The sequence below is a fragment of the Lipomyces oligophaga genome (genome assembly GCF_038497815.1).
Source record: "Lipomyces oligophaga strain CBS 7107 unplaced genomic scaffold V1516scaffold_1, whole genome shotgun sequence".
NCBI lineage: Eukaryota > Fungi > Ascomycota > Lipomycetes > Lipomycetales > Lipomycetaceae > Lipomyces > [Lipomyces] oligophaga.
In genome coordinates this window covers 1,446,171-1,463,736 of record NW_027117785.1, presented here as the reverse complement: position 1 = coordinate 1,463,736, position 17,566 = coordinate 1,446,171, and the positions used below count along the sequence as shown (strand labels likewise).

At 42.2% G+C, this 17,566-nt stretch overlaps 9 protein-coding genes across 9 annotated transcripts; 5 read left to right on the top strand and 4 right to left on the bottom strand.

The window, feature by feature from the left end:
• Positions 1 to 25: 25 nt before the first annotated feature.
• V1516DRAFT_661910 (DnaJ like subfamily C member 9) lies at positions 26 to 1,021 on the top strand (the record flags this gene model as incomplete). Its single annotated transcript, XM_066920404.1, has 2 exons — positions 26 to 524; positions 585 to 1,021. The coding sequence occupies 2 exons, from the start codon at positions 26 to 28 to the stop codon at positions 1,019 to 1,021; spliced, it is 936 nt and encodes a 311-aa protein (XP_066780020.1).
• A 12-nt stretch (positions 1,022 to 1,033) lies between these two features.
• V1516DRAFT_668687 (transcription initiation factor IIA, gamma subunit-domain-containing protein) lies at positions 1,034 to 1,783 on the bottom strand. Its single transcript, XM_066921047.1, has 4 exons — positions 1,539 to 1,783; positions 1,445 to 1,486; positions 1,356 to 1,401; positions 1,034 to 1,302 (listed from the first exon to the last, which is right to left on the bottom strand). The coding sequence occupies exons 1-4, from the start codon at positions 1,580 to 1,582 to the stop codon at positions 1,093 to 1,095; spliced, it is 342 nt and encodes a 113-aa protein (XP_066780019.1). The 5' UTR covers positions 1,583 to 1,783; the 3' UTR covers positions 1,034 to 1,092.
• Positions 1,784 to 1,853: 70 nt separating this feature from the next.
• On the top strand, positions 1,854 to 3,082 carry V1516DRAFT_668683 (peptide methionine sulfoxide reductase MsrA). Its single transcript, XM_066921046.1, has 5 exons — positions 1,854 to 2,101; positions 2,180 to 2,190; positions 2,247 to 2,372; positions 2,428 to 2,731; positions 2,832 to 3,082. Exons 1-5 carry the CDS (start codon positions 1,941 to 1,943, stop codon positions 2,878 to 2,880), a joined length of 651 nt encoding a protein of 216 aa, XP_066780018.1. The 5' UTR covers positions 1,854 to 1,940; the 3' UTR covers positions 2,881 to 3,082.
• Positions 3,083 to 3,404: 322 nt separating this feature from the next.
• Positions 3,405 to 4,671, top strand: V1516DRAFT_668680 (proliferating cell nuclear antigen, N-terminal domain-containing protein; the record flags this gene model as incomplete). Its single annotated transcript, XM_066921045.1, has 2 exons — positions 3,405 to 3,768; positions 3,814 to 4,671. Coding segments are annotated over exons 1-2 (767 nt in total), but the record flags the coding sequence as incomplete, so codon positions are not given.
• V1516DRAFT_668677 (acyl-CoA N-acyltransferase) lies at positions 4,633 to 6,001 on the bottom strand. The gene has a single exon (XM_066921044.1). The coding sequence runs from the start codon at positions 5,520 to 5,522 to the stop codon at positions 4,854 to 4,856; it is 669 nt and encodes a 222-aa protein (XP_066780016.1). The 5' UTR covers positions 5,523 to 6,001; the 3' UTR covers positions 4,633 to 4,853.
• A 267-nt stretch (positions 6,002 to 6,268) lies between these two features.
• On the bottom strand, positions 6,269 to 7,063 carry V1516DRAFT_683315 (uncharacterized protein; the record flags this gene model as incomplete). The annotated part of the gene is made up of 1 exon (XM_066923503.1): positions 6,269 to 7,063. The coding sequence occupies one exon, from the start codon at positions 7,061 to 7,063 to the stop codon at positions 6,269 to 6,271; it is 795 nt and encodes a 264-aa protein (XP_066780015.1).
• Positions 7,064 to 8,298: 1,235 nt separating this feature from the next.
• On the top strand, positions 8,299 to 10,630 carry V1516DRAFT_668673 (LETM1 domain-protein mdm28, mitochondrial). The gene has a single exon (XM_066921043.1). The coding sequence runs from the start codon at positions 8,482 to 8,484 to the stop codon at positions 10,297 to 10,299; it is 1,818 nt and encodes a 605-aa protein (XP_066780014.1). The 5' UTR covers positions 8,299 to 8,481; the 3' UTR covers positions 10,300 to 10,630.
• V1516DRAFT_668672 (Retinoic acid induced 16-like protein-domain-containing protein) lies at positions 10,580 to 15,237 on the bottom strand. Its single transcript, XM_066921042.1, has 3 exons — positions 14,857 to 15,237; positions 13,569 to 14,794; positions 10,580 to 13,513 (listed from the first exon to the last, which is right to left on the bottom strand). The coding sequence occupies exons 1-3, from the start codon at positions 14,956 to 14,958 to the stop codon at positions 10,927 to 10,929; spliced, it is 3,915 nt and encodes a 1,304-aa protein (XP_066780013.1). The 5' UTR covers positions 14,959 to 15,237; the 3' UTR covers positions 10,580 to 10,926.
• A 59-nt stretch (positions 15,238 to 15,296) lies between these two features.
• V1516DRAFT_619576 (uncharacterized protein) lies at positions 15,297 to 17,545 on the top strand (the record flags this gene model as incomplete). The annotated part of the gene is made up of 2 exons (XM_066919461.1): positions 15,297 to 15,910; positions 15,964 to 17,545. 2 exons carry the CDS (start codon positions 15,297 to 15,299, stop codon positions 17,543 to 17,545), a joined length of 2,196 nt encoding a protein of 731 aa, XP_066780012.1.
• Between the last annotated feature and the right edge of the window lie 21 nt (positions 17,546 to 17,566).

Sequence of the window (17,566 nt, the reverse complement as noted above, 5' to 3'; positions counted from 1 at the left end):
TTCACGCGAATTAAAACCGATAGTCATGATGAAAACCAAGAAAGCGAAGCGATCGGCTGAAGATAATGAAGCAGAACCTCCTAGATCTATAGAGGACGAATCTGCAGAGCAGTTTGAGCCGAAAGAGGAAGAATTGGAACTGGAATCGCTAGATCCATATGCAGTCCTAGGAATTGCAAAAACGGCATCGTCAGCAGACGTCAGGCGTGCATATCGGCGACTCGCTTTGATCTACCACCCCGACAAAGCCACATTCAATCAAACAGCTAGTCAAGCTCTGAATTCGTCTCTTGGAGTCCCCGAATCATCAGAAGATGCGCATGTCAAGTTCCAGCAACTGGTATTCGTGTACGGGATTCTGAGTGATGAGGAGAAGCGGAGAGTTTACGACTCGACAGGCAGTTTGATTGATTCGGAAGGATCTGCAGGTGTGGATGGGTACGAATGGAGAGAATTTTATAAGGATATATATAATAGATCAGTTAGTACGGAGATGATTGAGCAAGATAAAAGAGCATATCAAGGTTTGTTTGGCCCATTTTACTAATTTCCAATTTTTTTGGTTTAGATGACTCACAGAGCAGGCTCGGAAGAGGAAATGCAGGATGTTTTACAATCGTATAAGGACTTCAAGGGCGACATGAATTTACTTTTTGAAACCATAATTCACTCCGACCAAGACCTTGATCAAGATCGGTTCCGTACGATCATCGACGACGCAATCCAAGCAGGCACTGCGAAGACTTACAAAGCGTACAAAGTATACAAGAAGCTAGGACTGCAGAAGCCATCTGAAAAAGCCGTCCTAAGAGAAGCTCAGGAGGCGGAAGAACTAGCAAGAGAGCTGGGAATCGATAAAGCGCTTGAGGGAACTAAATCTGATGAACCTGATGGTGGCCTGGGCGCCCTGATCAGACAGCGCCAGTTAGATCGAATGGGCCGCATGAATTCGTTTTTAGACAATTTGGAATCGAAATACGCGACTTCTAAACAATCGAAAAAGAAACGTAAAACAAAGTGAAACTAATAATGCATGGAATCAAAACGAACGTACTTTCTATATTATCCCCACTAATCTTACATCTCGAGACTCTAAGCCTCACCGGGCTTTTTATAATTACATGCAACAATCTTGATTTTATCGCCCACTACAGGTTCGTTGCCTTCCATCTTAAACTTCATGTCTTTGATAATAAATGTCCATACATCATCACAAAACCGATATGTATCCAGATGGCCTTTAAATGTTAATCTGGCGGCCTTTGCCTTATCGTTCAACTCCTCTGTAATCGAACGGTCAAACTGATTTTTATCAATCATTGGATATTTGCTAGACGAGGAAGGGCTAAACTCACTGTGACTAAAATCTTGGTGGCAAGCTGCGGTTGGATCTTAGATTCCCTGTTCAATTAGCACAGATACCTCTATAGCAGATAGTACATACTTTATCAACTCATCCAGTGCATCAGTTAGCGCAACTCCAATGCTATTCAGTCAGTACGGATGCGATTATGAGAGTATAACTTGGCCAGATTTACCTGCTCTTTCGATATAATTCGTAGTATGCGTTAAACCCACTCATCACGCTCTTCTCGTTCAAGTTGCGTCCTGAAACTAAGCTAAATGATCACTGAAATTGTCAGACAGCCTGATGAATATGCCAAAAATCACGATAATTTAGTTCTTCCGACTATTTAGAAATCTAGACAACATATATATACTATGCCAGTATGTAATCAACCATTCTGAATCAATCACTCTAAGGAGTTGACATGAAACTCCCAACGTCACGTGTACATAACAGATGAATAATCCCGGCTATGACGATTATCTACTTCAGGTTCAAATAGTTTGGATAGATAATCACAATTGACTGTCAGACCTAATACGAATACGATTTCAATCAGAAAATTTCTTTTCATTATTGGAATTGCTGAGGAATGGCGTCGCTATTTCAAAATCTCATTCGGGCGGTAAAAGGGTCGTCGGCCGGTATTGTTCCTGCCACTGGCACGGGTGCAGGTACTCCTGGAATTGTCAGTTCATTGTCGCCTACAATGCAATATCCAGAGGGATCTGAGGTGGCTACAATTGCTGCTGGGTATGTATCTAAGTTAAGCTGGACATGCTACGGCTGAGTGCGGTGCAGTACAGGGTGGGTGTTGCTAACACAGGATAGATGTTTCTGGGGTAAACTAGTCTGATCGAACAGCCAAGTTTGAACTAAACTGACTTTCTAAACCTAGGCGTCGAGCATATTTATCGAAAATATTTTGGTGACGGAAAAGGCTTGATTGATTGCCGTGTAGGTTATTGTGGTGGTGTCAGCAAGAACCCAACATATCGAGAAGTCTGTTCCAGTGGAACTGGACGTAAGCCATCTCCTTTCCTTCTCATCATCTGCACATAAATAGTTAACATAGACAGATGCCGAGGCACTTCAGATTGTGTTCGATCCCAAGATCGTCACTTATGAAACACTGATTGACTTTTTCTTTCGCATCCATGATCCTACGACGACGAATCGCCAAGGCCCAGATGTCGGGACCCAATACCGATCCGCCATTTTTTATCATTCCGACGACCAGAAACTAATTGCGACTGAGGTTAAAGATCGCCTTCAGAAAACTTATTATCCCGATTCGCCAATCGTCACTCAGATCTTGAAAATTGACACCTTTTGGGACGCCGAAACATATCACCAGCTCTATCTTCATAAAAATCCATTTGGGTATGTTTAGTTTCTCTTTCATTTCATTTTCTTTGAGATTCTGTAATACTTGAGGATAATGTATTCTTGCAGGACCCGAACTATTCTAACTTATACTTAGTTACGAATGTCCAACTCATTTCTTGAGAACGACTCCTGCAACAGCATAAACTGTTTTGACATTTATTATCAAAGTACTGTGCAACTTTCCCTGACTAGTTAACGATATTTAATACAATAACGTATGGACAAGAATCCGTAATGTGAGTAGAAACGGTAATTCTTGGAAGGTAGAGCAAAACTGCAGAGCAAGGAATGACACATATTCATGCTATCTTATTTGTTTAATACAATTATCAAATTAATAGTGCTTTCCTCTTTACATATTCACAAAATTTGCATTTTGATCTGCAGCCAACCTCATACTACCTGATATTCAGCGACTGCCTTAGTTGAAAGTTATATTATACTTCCGTATTAGGAACTAGCCAGAAGCCCAAGAAACTAAGTTGGACACCTAAACACGTGATAAACGCGTCGCGTTCTGGAAACGAATTAGCATAAATGCGTAGACAGAGTTGTCAATATGGCTTATTGTAAGCGTAAGTGCGGATAGCGCGACGCGTTAAAATGATCAGACCGTAGTTATTAGATTACGGTTCACCTCCTTCCTTCCTTTTTTCACTTGCTAATACGCGTCGATCTGATTTCTAATATATTCACCCTAGTTTCGACATCTGAATTTTAATATCTATACCAATTCAATTAAATCAAGTCAAGTTAATCAATTCCATTTATATTGTAAGTGATGTCTTTCGTTACAGTTAATTCCACGGACATGGCTGTCAATCGATATGAAGACCCTGATGACGAGAACTCTTGGATCATATCTTGATTCACACGAAACGTGAACATGAAATTTCATCGAAGAGAATACATTATTTGCTAGATAGTATCTGAAGGGCATTGTTCTGAATTAAAGCAATGATGTGGATTGTACTAACTAAAATAGAACGATGTTGGAAGCTAAACTCGACGAGGCTGCTCTTTTCAAAAAGGTAATGAGAATGAGAAATTAAGAATTCTTTTGTTAATCTGGTTAGATTATCGACGCAGTCAAAGAGCTTGTCGAAAATTGTGATTTCAATTGCTCAGATACAGGAATCACGCTGCAGGCCGTAGATACATCTCATGTAGCCCTTGTTTCCCTCGTACTCAATTCTGATGGCTTTTCAGACTACCGATGCGATCGTTCGATGGCGCTTGGAATTCATTTGATTTCTTTGGCCAAGATTCTGCGCTGTGGTAATAATGAGGATTTACTTACTCTTGAAGCAGCAGATCAGCCCGATAGTTTGCTCGTCCGATTCGAGACAGCGCAGCAAGATCGCGTGTCTGAATACTCGCTTAAGCTTATGGACATCGATCAGGAGCTGCTTGGCATGCCTGATACAGAATACACTGCAACTATTTCGATGCCTTCGATAGAGTTCCAGCGGATTTGCAGAGACTTCCAGTCCATCTCCGAAAGCATCACTATCGAATGCACGAAGTCCGGTGTTAAGTTTTCTTGCGAAGGCGATATTGGTACTGGAGCAGTCACTCTCAAGCCATCAGGTTCCGCTGACAAACCTGACTCAGTTACCACCATTGAACTCTCGGAGCCGGTCTCAGTTACCTTGTCGACAAAATACTTACAGAATTTCTGTAAGGCTACCGGCTTATCCACCACTGTCAATTTGAAGATAGCAAATGCAAACCCAATGTTTGTTGAATATCCGTTGGCATCTGGGTATTTGCGGTTCTACTTGGCTCCGAAGTTGGATGATTAGTCGATTTCTAGGGTATGTTGAGATTTATTTTACGATCTCAAGTGTATGGTGTTTGCTTTCGTTTGGTTGAATATGTAATATTATGAAATTTACCAATTAAATATATGATTAGATTCAATATTTTAGAAATTTCGAGTTTGCCTGTAAAATGTGTCCAAATTGGTAGACTTAATATACCAATATGGCCTCCCTGCTGGATACACGTTGACATAATGGTATCATTCATGCTAGAGAGATAATCCCAAGCTAATATTTATCTAATTATATACACATTAAATGATCTATAGTACAATTGTAGTCATCCAGTAAATTTACACGTTCATCGATTTATTATCTGTCGGATAGAGCGGTTGTCCTTCACTGGCGAGTACGCAATATCTGGTAGCGCTTTTATCCGTAAGCGGGAGAATCAATCTAAAAGCATCGCTAGAGTTCATATAGTATCTATGCATGCGCTTATATCTGATGAACCCCATGTTTTCATATAATCTCAACGCGGCGACGTTTTCTACTTCAGCCTCCAATACAACCTCATCTGCGCCGGATTCCTGCATGCCGGATAATGCTAAGGAAACCAGTTTTTTTGCAATTCCATGGTGTCTGTATGCAGAGGTGACGGCAAGCATTGCAATGTATCCACGCAATTTGACTTGTCGATGAGGAGCCAACTGACAAACGATGACTCCGACAACTTCATTATTGTCGCGCGTGTCCGGGTTGTCTGCAAGCGCGAGAAAACAGAGATCCGGCCATTGGTAGATAAAATACCGATAGACATAAATTCCATAAGGTTCCGATAATTCGTTTGCAATAAGCTTCCGGATCGCATCTAGATCTTTCTCAGCACTGTCTGAGGGCGATGGTAGCGGTTCCCCCACTCGCACGTCTTGATTCTTTGGTGTGCATTTCACGCCTACATCGTTACCTCCACCACTACCACCTGTAGAAGGAGGCTCATATTTCCGGTATCGTATTTCCATTTAGATTTCACGGCCACATCAGTGTCATTTGAACGTGTTACAGACAGTTTTAGAGTAGAAAACCGATGATGATCACTCAGGGTCCACTATCCAGTGGTAAACAAGCCGCCCCACGCCAGAGTTTTTACATCATAACATAAAATCCACTGCAGTTGTGTAACCAAATTATTCAAGTATATCAGTACAATGGCGAATAAATCTGAATCATACACATCGATCTCGACAGCCGAACTAATTTCGGATCTGTCTTCGATTTTTGCCGTTATTGAATCCCCGCCTTCCTCTAATGTTTGGTCAGCGGCTTCGAATCAAGAGGATGAAAAGAACTCTGAGGACGAAGAATTTCTCGTCAAAGCCCGTGAAGCAATCACACTTTCTGATCGATTAATTAGCTATTCTTCTGGTTTCGGTGCGATCACTCCGAGTAGCAGCAATAATCTATCTGCTTCTGCAACTCCGCTGGGAAGAGTGTCTCCGGCTCCTCTCTCCGCACATGCTGCGAGCATGAAAGCCAGTAACGCACTTGTGAACGATATGCTGCGATCAGCGGCAGGTATGGCTACGTCGACAACAACATCTACTGCTCCTACAGAACAAGATGTCGCAATACTAGACACAGATGAGCGCGAAGTAATTAAGGTCAAGGAGCAAGTCGCTGCATTGCTTGACCGGCTCCATCAATCCGGAGTATTGGAGAAATAATATGCAATACGGAAAGGAATGGAAATTTTGATATATCAATTATACTAATCATTGATACCTTCAGTTTTGGAAAATTGCTCGAGGTCAGTGACTAAACTGAGAATCTCCGGGTCGGTATCGATGACAATAAAGTGAACGTTGGCTGGTTTTACTACCTCAAAATCTGATTCAATAGCATACGGATAACTATACGAGGATTTTGAATCAGATCTAGCATGAATCCGTACAAATTTGGTTTGATCAAGCTCGTCCGGCTCAGATCGTTCGGGAGCTGGGTTCAATACCAAATTTAAAAACAGGTTTTCGTTTGCCGATTCAAACGTCTCCAAGTTAGAATTTCGTATGAGATTCAGACTACTTGGCTGCGCTTGAATTTTCCAGTTGATCGGATCGGAATCGGCGAATTTGCCAAAAGGAAACTCGAAATAGATGTATCTAATTAATTTCGCACCGTTCATCGAATTCTGGAGTCTCTGCGTACCGATGTAGAATGGAATAATATTCGATTCGTTGAAAACGATATTATATTCTATTGGACATGTCCAAGTAATAGCCTGACTAGACGCAACCCTACCAAATGGGTATTTAAATTCCAGTCGGGTGTCTTTCTGGTTTTGAATCTGTGGGCTAGAACTTTGAAGGGGTTTATCGCTGAGTATATCAGACATGGTTTGGATTTGGTGCTCGCTCTCAGAGTAGCTGAACACCTGGCTATACGAATGACAGAATTGTATATCAGGGAACCACTCAAATGAAAACTGGCTTGAACCAAGCTCAGTTTCGGAATGGATACTCATTCGAGAATTGAATAGAGGCACTGTTTGTGTTTCTGTCTCCATTCTGTATTTGACCATGCAGATGTTACTCAATTGAATATTCCTTTAAAGTATTCTCTTTCGATGATGGACTCCTATCTTGATGCTATGCAGCTGAGTAATTATTAATACTGGTGCTGATTTTAGTGGACATATTAAAAATATGATGTTCAATTACCATGTATAACTATGCTTATATTTGCTCAATGCGCATGTAATGCTATTAGCGATGACTGGTTTTATAAACTGCCCAGCCAAATTGTTGATAACGTATTTCATTTTTACCGTACTCAACACATCCACGTGGCAACAACGACAGATTCCTATAATAATTACCATATTGCAAATTTCTCTTATTTTGCTATTAAACACGTCTGAAATCTATAACTTATAATTGTTTGGCTTCTACATGCTGCGTGTGTTTATCCTCTATCCGACGACAGAAGTTGTATGTCACGTGATCGTTGACTTATATAGGAAGCTATTGCTAGATGAAATTAATTATTGGATGAAATGATGAATAGGATTGAAATGAAACGCGGCTTATACTTCTCAGAGTCGAGAAGCTGTCAATTGGCATTTGAATTGACAATGCTCGCTGAATGGGAGACAGAAGTTCTATGAGCATACAGATTGACTGGAAACATCTTACGCCAAATTAATCTGCTAGATTCACAAGCAAAAATAGCAGATCCAAAAACAGCGTCAAAGACTTGTTAAATGACCTGATAGACAGCTATTGTTATGGTATTCTAATCAACAAAAAGTAAACAGACCTTGTTTCACACTTCACTTCCCGAACAGGCAGAACGTCAACAATCCAAAATTGATGATTAATAAAGAGTCCTAACTGGGCATCTATCCGTACCCTAAACCGAAGGCATTCACCAACAGGATCCTCGGGGTGCTGACGGAAGACGAGATTTGCTGATTTGGCTAGATTCGTAATTTCTGCAACATTTTTGCGTCAAATTTATATTCTCTAGAATAGTCCAATTTTAAATTGCGATTACTCTTTGACTTTTATGCTAAAGTACGTCCCCAATGCTTACAATGAGCTATCCGAGTCAGGACCTCCACCAAAAAAATTTCCTCGCCGCATGCTTTAACCCCTCGGAAAGGCTCTGTCATTCTGCCATAAATGTTCAATCATTACAATGTATACACCTTAAACATGAAACTTTGATCTATTATATCACGTGCCGTGGGGTGTTCGCCGCTGAACCCGTTCGTCCATCGTGAAATTCTGCTTGTGGAGGTGTTTTAGTTTTGCTGAGCAGAGGACCTGCATTCTAACTGTTGTTTTATTTGTGGAAATTATTTATTTATTTTTCAACTTGATTCAACTTTTCTTTCGCGTGTTTGACGCAGTTTCCATATTTTCATTTTCTGCTTTCATTTTTTTGTCTCTACTCGCTACAGGTTCTCTCTCTTCTGACAAAATGTCCAGCGGAATCGTAGCCTGCTCTCGGTCCTCCTCTGTGTCGGCTCGCGTCGTCCAGTCAGCAGCCTTTCCGGGATCTCGCTTTTATAGCTTGTCTCCTTCCACCTACGTTCGAATCCACAAGTTGTCTTCACTATCTGGTTATTCGTCCGGATCGGATCTCTCTTTAGCGTCCAGACTCGCTTGTTCAGCATTCTCGACAGCCTCCGCCGCTCGAATTAGTCAGTCCGCTGTTCGACAAGCTGACCCGGTTCCACACCACCAGCCGGAATCACCTAAGAAGCCTGTTGCGACACTAACTTCTGTAGAAGTGCCCGTTTCGCCAAAGGCAACCTCTACTTCAGTTCCCGCTGACAAACAAGCTTCAACTGCCACTGCTGATGTTCCAAAGCCTGCTGGTGAGAACTCCACAGGTTTATCGACCGCTGTTGCTCCTCCACCATCCGCGCCAGCCGCTTCCCCTGCAAAGGTTCCACTTCCCGCCAGAGTATGGACCTCCATTAAGGAAGGAGTCCGTCATACTTGGGATGGCTTCCGACTTCTTGGTATCGAACTTAAGATCTCGTTCAAGCTTCTGCTGAAACGTGTTGGCGGCTATGAACTCACTCGCCGCGAAAACCGGCAATTGAAGCGCACTTTGGAGGATCTTGGCCGTCTTGGACCGTTTGCTTTTTTCGTTCTTGTTCCATTTGCTGAACTGCTTATTCCTGTGGCCCTTCGCCTGTTTCCGAATTTGCTTCCATCGACTTTTGAATCCGTTGCTGCTAAAGAGAAAAAATTTAAAAACCTCAGATCAGCCCGCAAAGAAGTTTCAACCTATCTTCGGTCGACGCTGCGCGAATCTGGTCTTGTTCTCCCTCGTGTTGACTCGTCTCAGGATCGACAGCTATTTGCAGACTTTTTTCAGAAAATCAGATCCAGCGGCGAGCCTCCTTCGCGCGAAGATGTAATCAAAGTATGCCGTCTGTTTAAGGACGATGTCGTGCTTGACAATCTTTCTCGGCCACAGCTTGTCGCCATGGCTCGATATTTGAATTTGTCCAGTTTCGGCACTGATGTCTTTCTTCGATACCAGATTCGTAATAGGATGCGTCAGATCAAACGCGATGACAGGGCGATCGACTACGAAGGTGTTGACTCGCTCAGCGTTCCTGAGCTTCAAAGTGCTTGTCAAAGCAGAGGTATTAAATCTCACGGAGTTTCTCCTGCACGTCTGCGTATCGATCTTCAATATTGGCTGGAACTGAGACTGCGTCAGCGCGTTCCTAGTACTTTGCTTCTACTTTCTGCCGCCTATAATTACAGCTTTTCTGAGACTTTTGAGACCATCTATGATTCGCTTCTAGCCGTCTTGAGCTCTATTCCCGACGAACTTTATCATGAAGCTGAATTAGCTGTTAATCATGCTGAAGGTGCCGCGACCAACAAGCAGCGTTTGGAAGTCGTTAAAGAACAGGAAGAGCTTATCAAGGACGAAAACGCGCAGACCGTGAAGTCAGGAACGGTTGTTAAAGATGAAGTCGATTTAGATGAGGAGGCTCATCATCATCATAACCAGCAGGCGACCGCCTCTGGTTCTGTTGCCTCTTCTGAGCCTGAAGCCGTGAAGCCTACTGAAGAGCCTACTGAATCACTTGCACCTACTGAGAAGCCTGAATCTCTTGTTGAACAATCCGCCGCGCCTGAGCAAGATATTAAGTCATCTTCTCCAGCAGCTGCATCCACCCCTGCGTCTCCATCGACCTCCACAGAACCGAAACTAGACCCCATCACACTTTCTGGAGAATCTAAAAAAGAATCTCGGCCATCGGCCTAAATAGTTTTATAATTAATCCTACTCAAAGTATATACATTATCCAGGCCGCTTCTTCCTTCCTTTTCTGCTGCCATTGTTTTTGCAGCTCAGTGGCTTTTTCCTCTCTTCCTGATTGATTACTTATTTATTTGTTCGCCTTCGCTCCTCCTCTTTCGAGATCGCATGTACATTTCCTAGTTTGAACTAACCATATTTGTGCTTTCTGTTAAATTTGACTCGGCTTTCTACACTCGTTTGTTTCTTGTATACACTACTACTATTATTAAGTTATTATATTTTGGTTTCAAAAGAATTTTTTTAGACAACATGGAAATAAATTTTTTATCACTCATTTATAAAGTTAGTCAATTCAATTTTTTTGTCTGTCTTGTCACTGAGATTAATTCGTTCTCATGCCTGTACAGAATAAATTATCATGTAAATAATTCACTTCTATATTTATAAATTCTGATATTCAAAGTCAAACTAGATTGAATTCCATTTTACACTAATATAAACGCCTTGTATATGCTAATATTACTTACTCTCTATAAACGATCCTCCTCTCTTTCTTCCTCACCCCCTCAATCTAAATACTAAAAAAAACCAAAAAAAAAAACCAAAAAAAGCCAAAATTGTTGGAGTGAGCTATTTAGCAGAGTTGGGTCGCGACCTTTGTCTCTGGCGTGAACGATTTTGCCAGCCGTAGTCTATTTTGTCGATCAGTGTTGCGCGAACCTGGATAACAGCCAGAAGTTCTTTCAGGAATTCTTCGAATACAATGATATTTCCTAGTAAATGGGGCACACTAACATACCGACTTCGCCCCGACCCTGGACCAGAATATGCTCCGACTTGCACAACTGTTGGAACGTATCCTTCTGCCCCATTGGCTATGTTGTCAAGCTCAATTCGGGTTACCGATCGATTCGTTTTATGCCGACGTAAATTTGACCGGACCTGACCAACAGGCTCAGCTCCAGACTCTATTCCCATATTTACCGTGCTGGCTTCCTCTGCAGTCGCATTCAGCGCTTCCTCAAAATCGCTCGCGTCATCATCTTCGTTCTCGGCATCACTATTCGATTCGCGAAATGTTTCCCGAATTTCAGCACTTAATCGCGTAGCTGAAACGGCTTCCCCACTTAATGCTAGCTCAGCTACATCACTCTCTTCGGACTCAAGATTCGTGACGTCGCTTCCTTCTGGTCTTGGTGGCCGCGATAATCGTCGTTGTCGCTCTTGTAATGGCGATGAGAGTGCTGGATTAATGCGTGGCCGCGAAAATGAGTTCGTCGGTAAAAGATTACTGAATCGAGACAACTCATCCTGCGCAATTTCCCCTGTCCTATCGGTTTCGGGCCCTGCAGGTGGAGATGACATGAGAGATTCGAAAGCATTTAATGAATCTTGAGATCCAGATCGCAATAGTTCAGGTCGTGTTCGACGTATAGGCGATGACATTGCCCCTTTATTTCTCAATGGTGACGACATCGTAGCAATCGTAAACGTTGAACGGTGCCGACCAAGAGTAGGTAAATACTTGGAATTGATACTTCGAGAATCAGACGAATTGCCTCCATACGTATCGGCATGCTTCAGCGACATATTATTCGGAGTGGAAGACTGTAGACTTGGTTGATGATGACGTTGCTGTCGTAGCAGCCATTGACTGGGCTGATCTTGTAGCTGCTGTGCTTGACTTCGTGATAGCACCCCAAATCTGAACGCATCTCCTCGTCTCAACGGCGTAGGTGATGACGCGACAACTGGAGATGACGACAATAAAAGTTGCTCGGCCCGCTTCTGAGTATCTATCGGCGATAATGAGTATTTGGTCGGGTCAGGAGATAAATAGACAGACGTATCAGGCTTGCTAGCGACTATAGGACTTGAAAACGCAACCTCATTAACATCCACAACAATCTTATTGTCTTCGTCTTGAAGCATTGATCGCCTATCAGCCAACAGATCATCAAATCCAGGGATTTTCGCTCGAAACTGTTGAATTTTATCCGATAGAGTCCTTAAAACCTCCATTACGGGCGAAAATCCGGTCAACACTGTATGATCATATCCATCTTCCACTTTGGTACCCCAATACTCGTCGAATTCATCGTCTGAAGAAGACATATCATCCTCGTATTCTTTCAATCTCTGGAAATCTATTATAGACAAATCACAATTGTCCTCTTTGTTGCTTGTGGCAGATTCAGTTGAACGAGAACAAGAAACCTGCGTGGTAATATCTACAAGCATCCAACTTCTGAGTGAGACCCATCCACAACTAGCAAGTTCGACGAAGACTTTTGTAAGTACCAAATTGACCTCCACGCTATTCACAAAGAACTGCGATAGCAAGCGAAGCAAGTCGGAAAGTGTCTTGTCATCGTTGTTCAATGTATGAGAAAACAAATTTAATCTCTGCTCATTGGAATCCGAGTCATTTAATATTGAAAAGTCTGGAAAAAAGGGATGTGATTCAATCGAATTTCTTGTGTCACGTAGATAACTGTCATATGATTGACTCTGCATGTCGTCGGCAGAATCAAGGCTCGGTATCATTGTCACAAAAAACTCAATTTCGCTGGAATACACATTGAAAGGGACAACAGTAGGAATGAACTCTTTGTCTTTAGTTAAGCGAGTCACTTGAAATACGTTATCCAAAAGGTACGGATAGTGCTTCCTGACAAGAGTTGATACCAATCTCAAAGCAGAGGCCACTATTTGCTGAGACGAGGACTCCAATCCACTGGTAATCAAGCTCACAAGATTGAAATTCATGGATCGCTCATCGTTCAATTCTGGAGAATTGGGAATAGGCTTCCTAGTCATAGTCTGCATAAGAACGGAAATTAAAGTTGTAACCACATCTCGACCGTGCAAACAGTCAAAAATGGCTCGTAAATAAGTCATTACTGCAATAATCACAGTGCTACCAAATACGTCTGTACTTTCAACCAACGTCGGAAGAAGTAGTTGCTGCAAAAACAGAATCTTGAACTTTTCAAGTAGTTTCGTTTGGATTGTTGCCGATGCACAGTGCTCCTGAGTATCTTGCCAAAATTCAAGATAAGAAAGAAATGCCCTCAAATGCTCATCATTCTCGTCTAAATCAATTGCATTCGCTCCACCAAAATCTTTTATAGTAGTGCGAACTTTATATTCCGAGTCATTCACCATTTGAACAATTTTTGGTTGCTTCTGAGTCTGAAATGCATGCAGCATACGTCTAAAATATTGTCAATGATATACTGGAGGATAATCAAACCAAAATTTGAACATACCTGCTTAGTTGACTATATACGGCACCCAGACCAGAAGCCATGAGAGTTCCGAAATCACTTTTTAAAATCCAACCTTCAAGAGCAGTATCTGGAAGGGCACATTCAATGATGTATAGGATACCTGTCCGTGCAAATTCACCGCACTTGCCTTCATGATGAATAAAATCTAACAAAAAATAAAACAATGGAAACGAGCTCTTTTGTTGACTATGCTTAATATCATCTAGAAGACCATCAATTACCTTCGTCATACTATTCACATATTCCTCTGCTCTAGCTGTATCTGAAGTAATCAAGTTACCCTCGGGTTCAGAGTTTGATACCGCAGCAGCGTAGCTATTGAGACTCGTCTCCACGTGTAAAGAAACTTGGCTTTTAGATACCTGATCTTGACTTCGAGGCGGAGTCGTATATATGTTTGTTGCTTTATCGGTGCTGCTATATGATGAAACAGCAGGTCTTGATGACGGTGTCTTATCAGGACCTGAATGCACACCTTGACTCTTAAAAGAATTGATCTTATATTCTTCAGTTTGAGGTCCTGGAGTGAACTGACTATTGCGATCGTTCAATTCTGTTATAGGAGTAGAAACTTCAATCTCCGTATCAGAATCAGTAGAATCCGCTTGAAAACTAGGGGTGATTTCACCCTCATTCATCCCTTTGGGCAGTTCATATAAATACCCCTCCATATCTTCGTCCTCTATCCTTTCATCTGTTGGACCAGGTATCGATAACGATTCACTTCTAGTATAATTAGCAGCACTAGGCATCGTGACGGCCGTTGTTCTGTCGTCTTCGGATGGCTCGTCAGTAGTGATCCATTTTGCGATAGCTTTCGGCTCGGAACGTAATCGTAAGGCAACGGAAAATAAAATTTCTGCAAAATTTTCCTCCAAATTGCTATCACTTTTGACTTTGTCTAACTCTTTCAAGAAGATGCTCACACTCTGTATTACTTGACAATTACTCATCAACTCATCTTCACTGCTTCGGAGAAGAACCGAAAACAGACCGACAGATACTGTAATAAGAACAGGACCGCAAAGCTTCAAAAGCTCCGCTATCTCTGTAAATATCCGATGGTCCAGCGCATAATTAAGACAGGGCCGCTGGGAACCGCTGTGCTCCTCTAAATCTAGGATTTCAACAATACCTGAGATTTTTTCGGCAAGTTTCCGGTAAGCTTTTGCATCTCCCCTATCTCTAAGATTCGTTTCGTCATTCTAAATTAGTATTGTCAGTAAAAAAGCGTCTGGAATTGCAAGTCCTCGACCAATAATAATACCACTAGATCAGTCCATAGTCGCTCAAGACACTTTAACGGAGCTTCCAACTCATACACGTCATGTTTGGACTGTCTCCGCCACAGACTACCCCAGAATGACATTGTCGAGTCTATGAGCAGTCCTGCCGCTTCTCCTTATAAACAACACCCGGAATTGCTCGTATTTTATAAAACTAGCTGTAGACCACCAACAGCATCATATGACGGTCATTGTTCTGCCAGAGGACGAGCGCACCAAACCCGCATGTAGAAGTCACGCGAGTTGAAGACTATTAAATGTAAAGCCAAGGAAGGCATAGTACTAGCGGTTAATTGTCCTGACACAATTGCAGAGAGATGAATTCAGTCAAAATTGAGTAAACATTCGTTCTGAACTGTTTGATTGAGAGATATTGCGAGTCAGACTGTGTTTGAGGTGTATTTCTCAGTTCTAGCTCGTCATGGAGTCAAACAGGGCCGGGCTGCTGGTCTTCTTGCTGATCATCATGCTTCTTACGCCTGACTCGTCTTCTCCTGCACAGTTACAAGCATTCCAGGAGTTCTTGAAAGCTCAAAAATGGCGTCGATCCGTGTTGATGAACTCGACTTTTGCGGATGGTCCTGTAGATTTAGAGGGTATCCAAAATCCAGTATTACCTCCGGATATCGAACGGAAGGCACTAGATCTTTGGGACTCTCAGATTCCGGATGACGACGATACCGACGAAATATCAATGTACAGGAACATCACAGGTCTGATGCGCGGTGATTGGGAAAAGCTGGATTTAGGATTTGGACAGACCGAACTGCCACATTCAAGAGAATGGGAATTTCGAGAACAGGCTAATCAGACGAATGGGATTATGTGGGAGCCCTCTTCAGATACAAGAAATATCACTGATTCGGAAGGCATCATGTCGCTGGATATATCGGAAAAGGGATATGGACCAGTGCAGATGATTGAAGCAAGTTTGAATATCCAAGATGAAATGGGATGGAACGGACATGACATTCCGCTTCGAGGATTACATTTTGTCAAGACTGGAAATATTGTTATGACAACTACTTCACGAAAGTATGGCAATGCTGGGATTATTTTATTTATAGGTGACTTGACTAATGTACTAGATTTGCTGGAACTTTTGCTCTACCATTCTTGGCTCTCACAGAGGACCGTTTTAATCAGTCTTACGTACCGCTGTTGACTGCACTCAATGAATCGATTGACGAGTTCGATGCAATGTATAGAAGGGATATGAATCCACCATATAGTGGTCCGTCAGGGTCACCTGAAAATTGTGAATATGTTGTTTATGTTCAACTCCATGCTAGTTCAATAGCAACCAAGGATATGCTAATAGTCGAGGATGAGCTTCGCTTCCCTCAAGGACAGCCACACAAGTCAATACCGAAAGTTGTATTGTCATTATTGATTTATTCACCTAACTGTGGAACTGTGATAGAGAGTCAGAAATTAATTGGAGATAAAATCGAGCGATATTGGGATCGTGCAAGCAGTGCAGCGCAAGTTGGCGCTATTCTTACGTTATTGCAAATCTGGCTATTAATTCGACAAATGAATGACACCAATACGCCTTCTACAGTTTCGCGTTTAAGTTTTTGGACAGTAGGTATGATGGCTTTAGTAGATGGCTATCTATGCATGGGCTATCTTACGGCTGCAATATTTATTGAGTCTACATTTTTGCCTTTCATGACAGTTGCATTCTTATCGTTTTTGTTGGTTTCAGTTTTTGGTATGAGATATTTGATTCTTATATACAGAATCCAAAGACCCGAGCGAAGAACAAATCCTGTTCCACCTACCCCCACAGTTGCTCCAGCTGCAACTGTTAACGCTGATACTTTACCCCTTCCCGCGGTTGCTACTCCACAGACAGCTCAAGCAAACATAGGTACAATGCCTACAAATGGTAATACAACAAATCAAGCAGATGATGATGGCCGAGGAGATGTTAGCTTATTGTATTCTCGGTTTTACTTCATTTTGCTAGGACTCATATTTGCATCACTAAATGCATCGACTTGGCCGAAACCGTACCGAACCGTATTCCAGAACGTTATGTTTCTGACGGTGAACTCATATTGGATACCGCAGATCTACAGAAATGTTATGCGAGGCTGCAGACGAGCATTTAATTGGGAATTTGTGATTGGAATGTCAGTTTTAAGGCTGGTTCCGATGTTGTACTTGTATTTGTTCAAAGGCAATGTGGTCTTCCATGATGCCGAACCGCTATGGGCAATGATTATCGCGGGTTGGGTCTGGTTTCAGATTGTTATACTAGTTTCGCAAGAAGTTATCCATCCACGATTTTTTGTTCCTGGAAGCTATCTTCCTTCTTCCTATGATTATCATCCGGCGCTTACTGTTCCGGATATCGAGTCATCTGGAGATACCAGCGAGGGAGAAGGAATAGCAGTGAATTCTCGAGGAGGATTGTCGTTATTAGGTCCTACTGACTGTACGATCTGCATGCAGACGATTGAGCTTCCACGAGAACTTGTGGGGGTTCTAGACGTGGAAGGAAATAATAGTTCTTCTTCATTAGGACCAGGGGCAATTCTTGCAAGAAGAGCATATATGGTAACGCCCTGCCGGCACATATTTCATACGCATTGTCTTGAAAGTTGGATGAGGTTTAAGCTTCAATGTCCTTCTTGCCGAAGTTCATTACCACCTTTGTAAGACCAAGGAGGTTGATGCTGT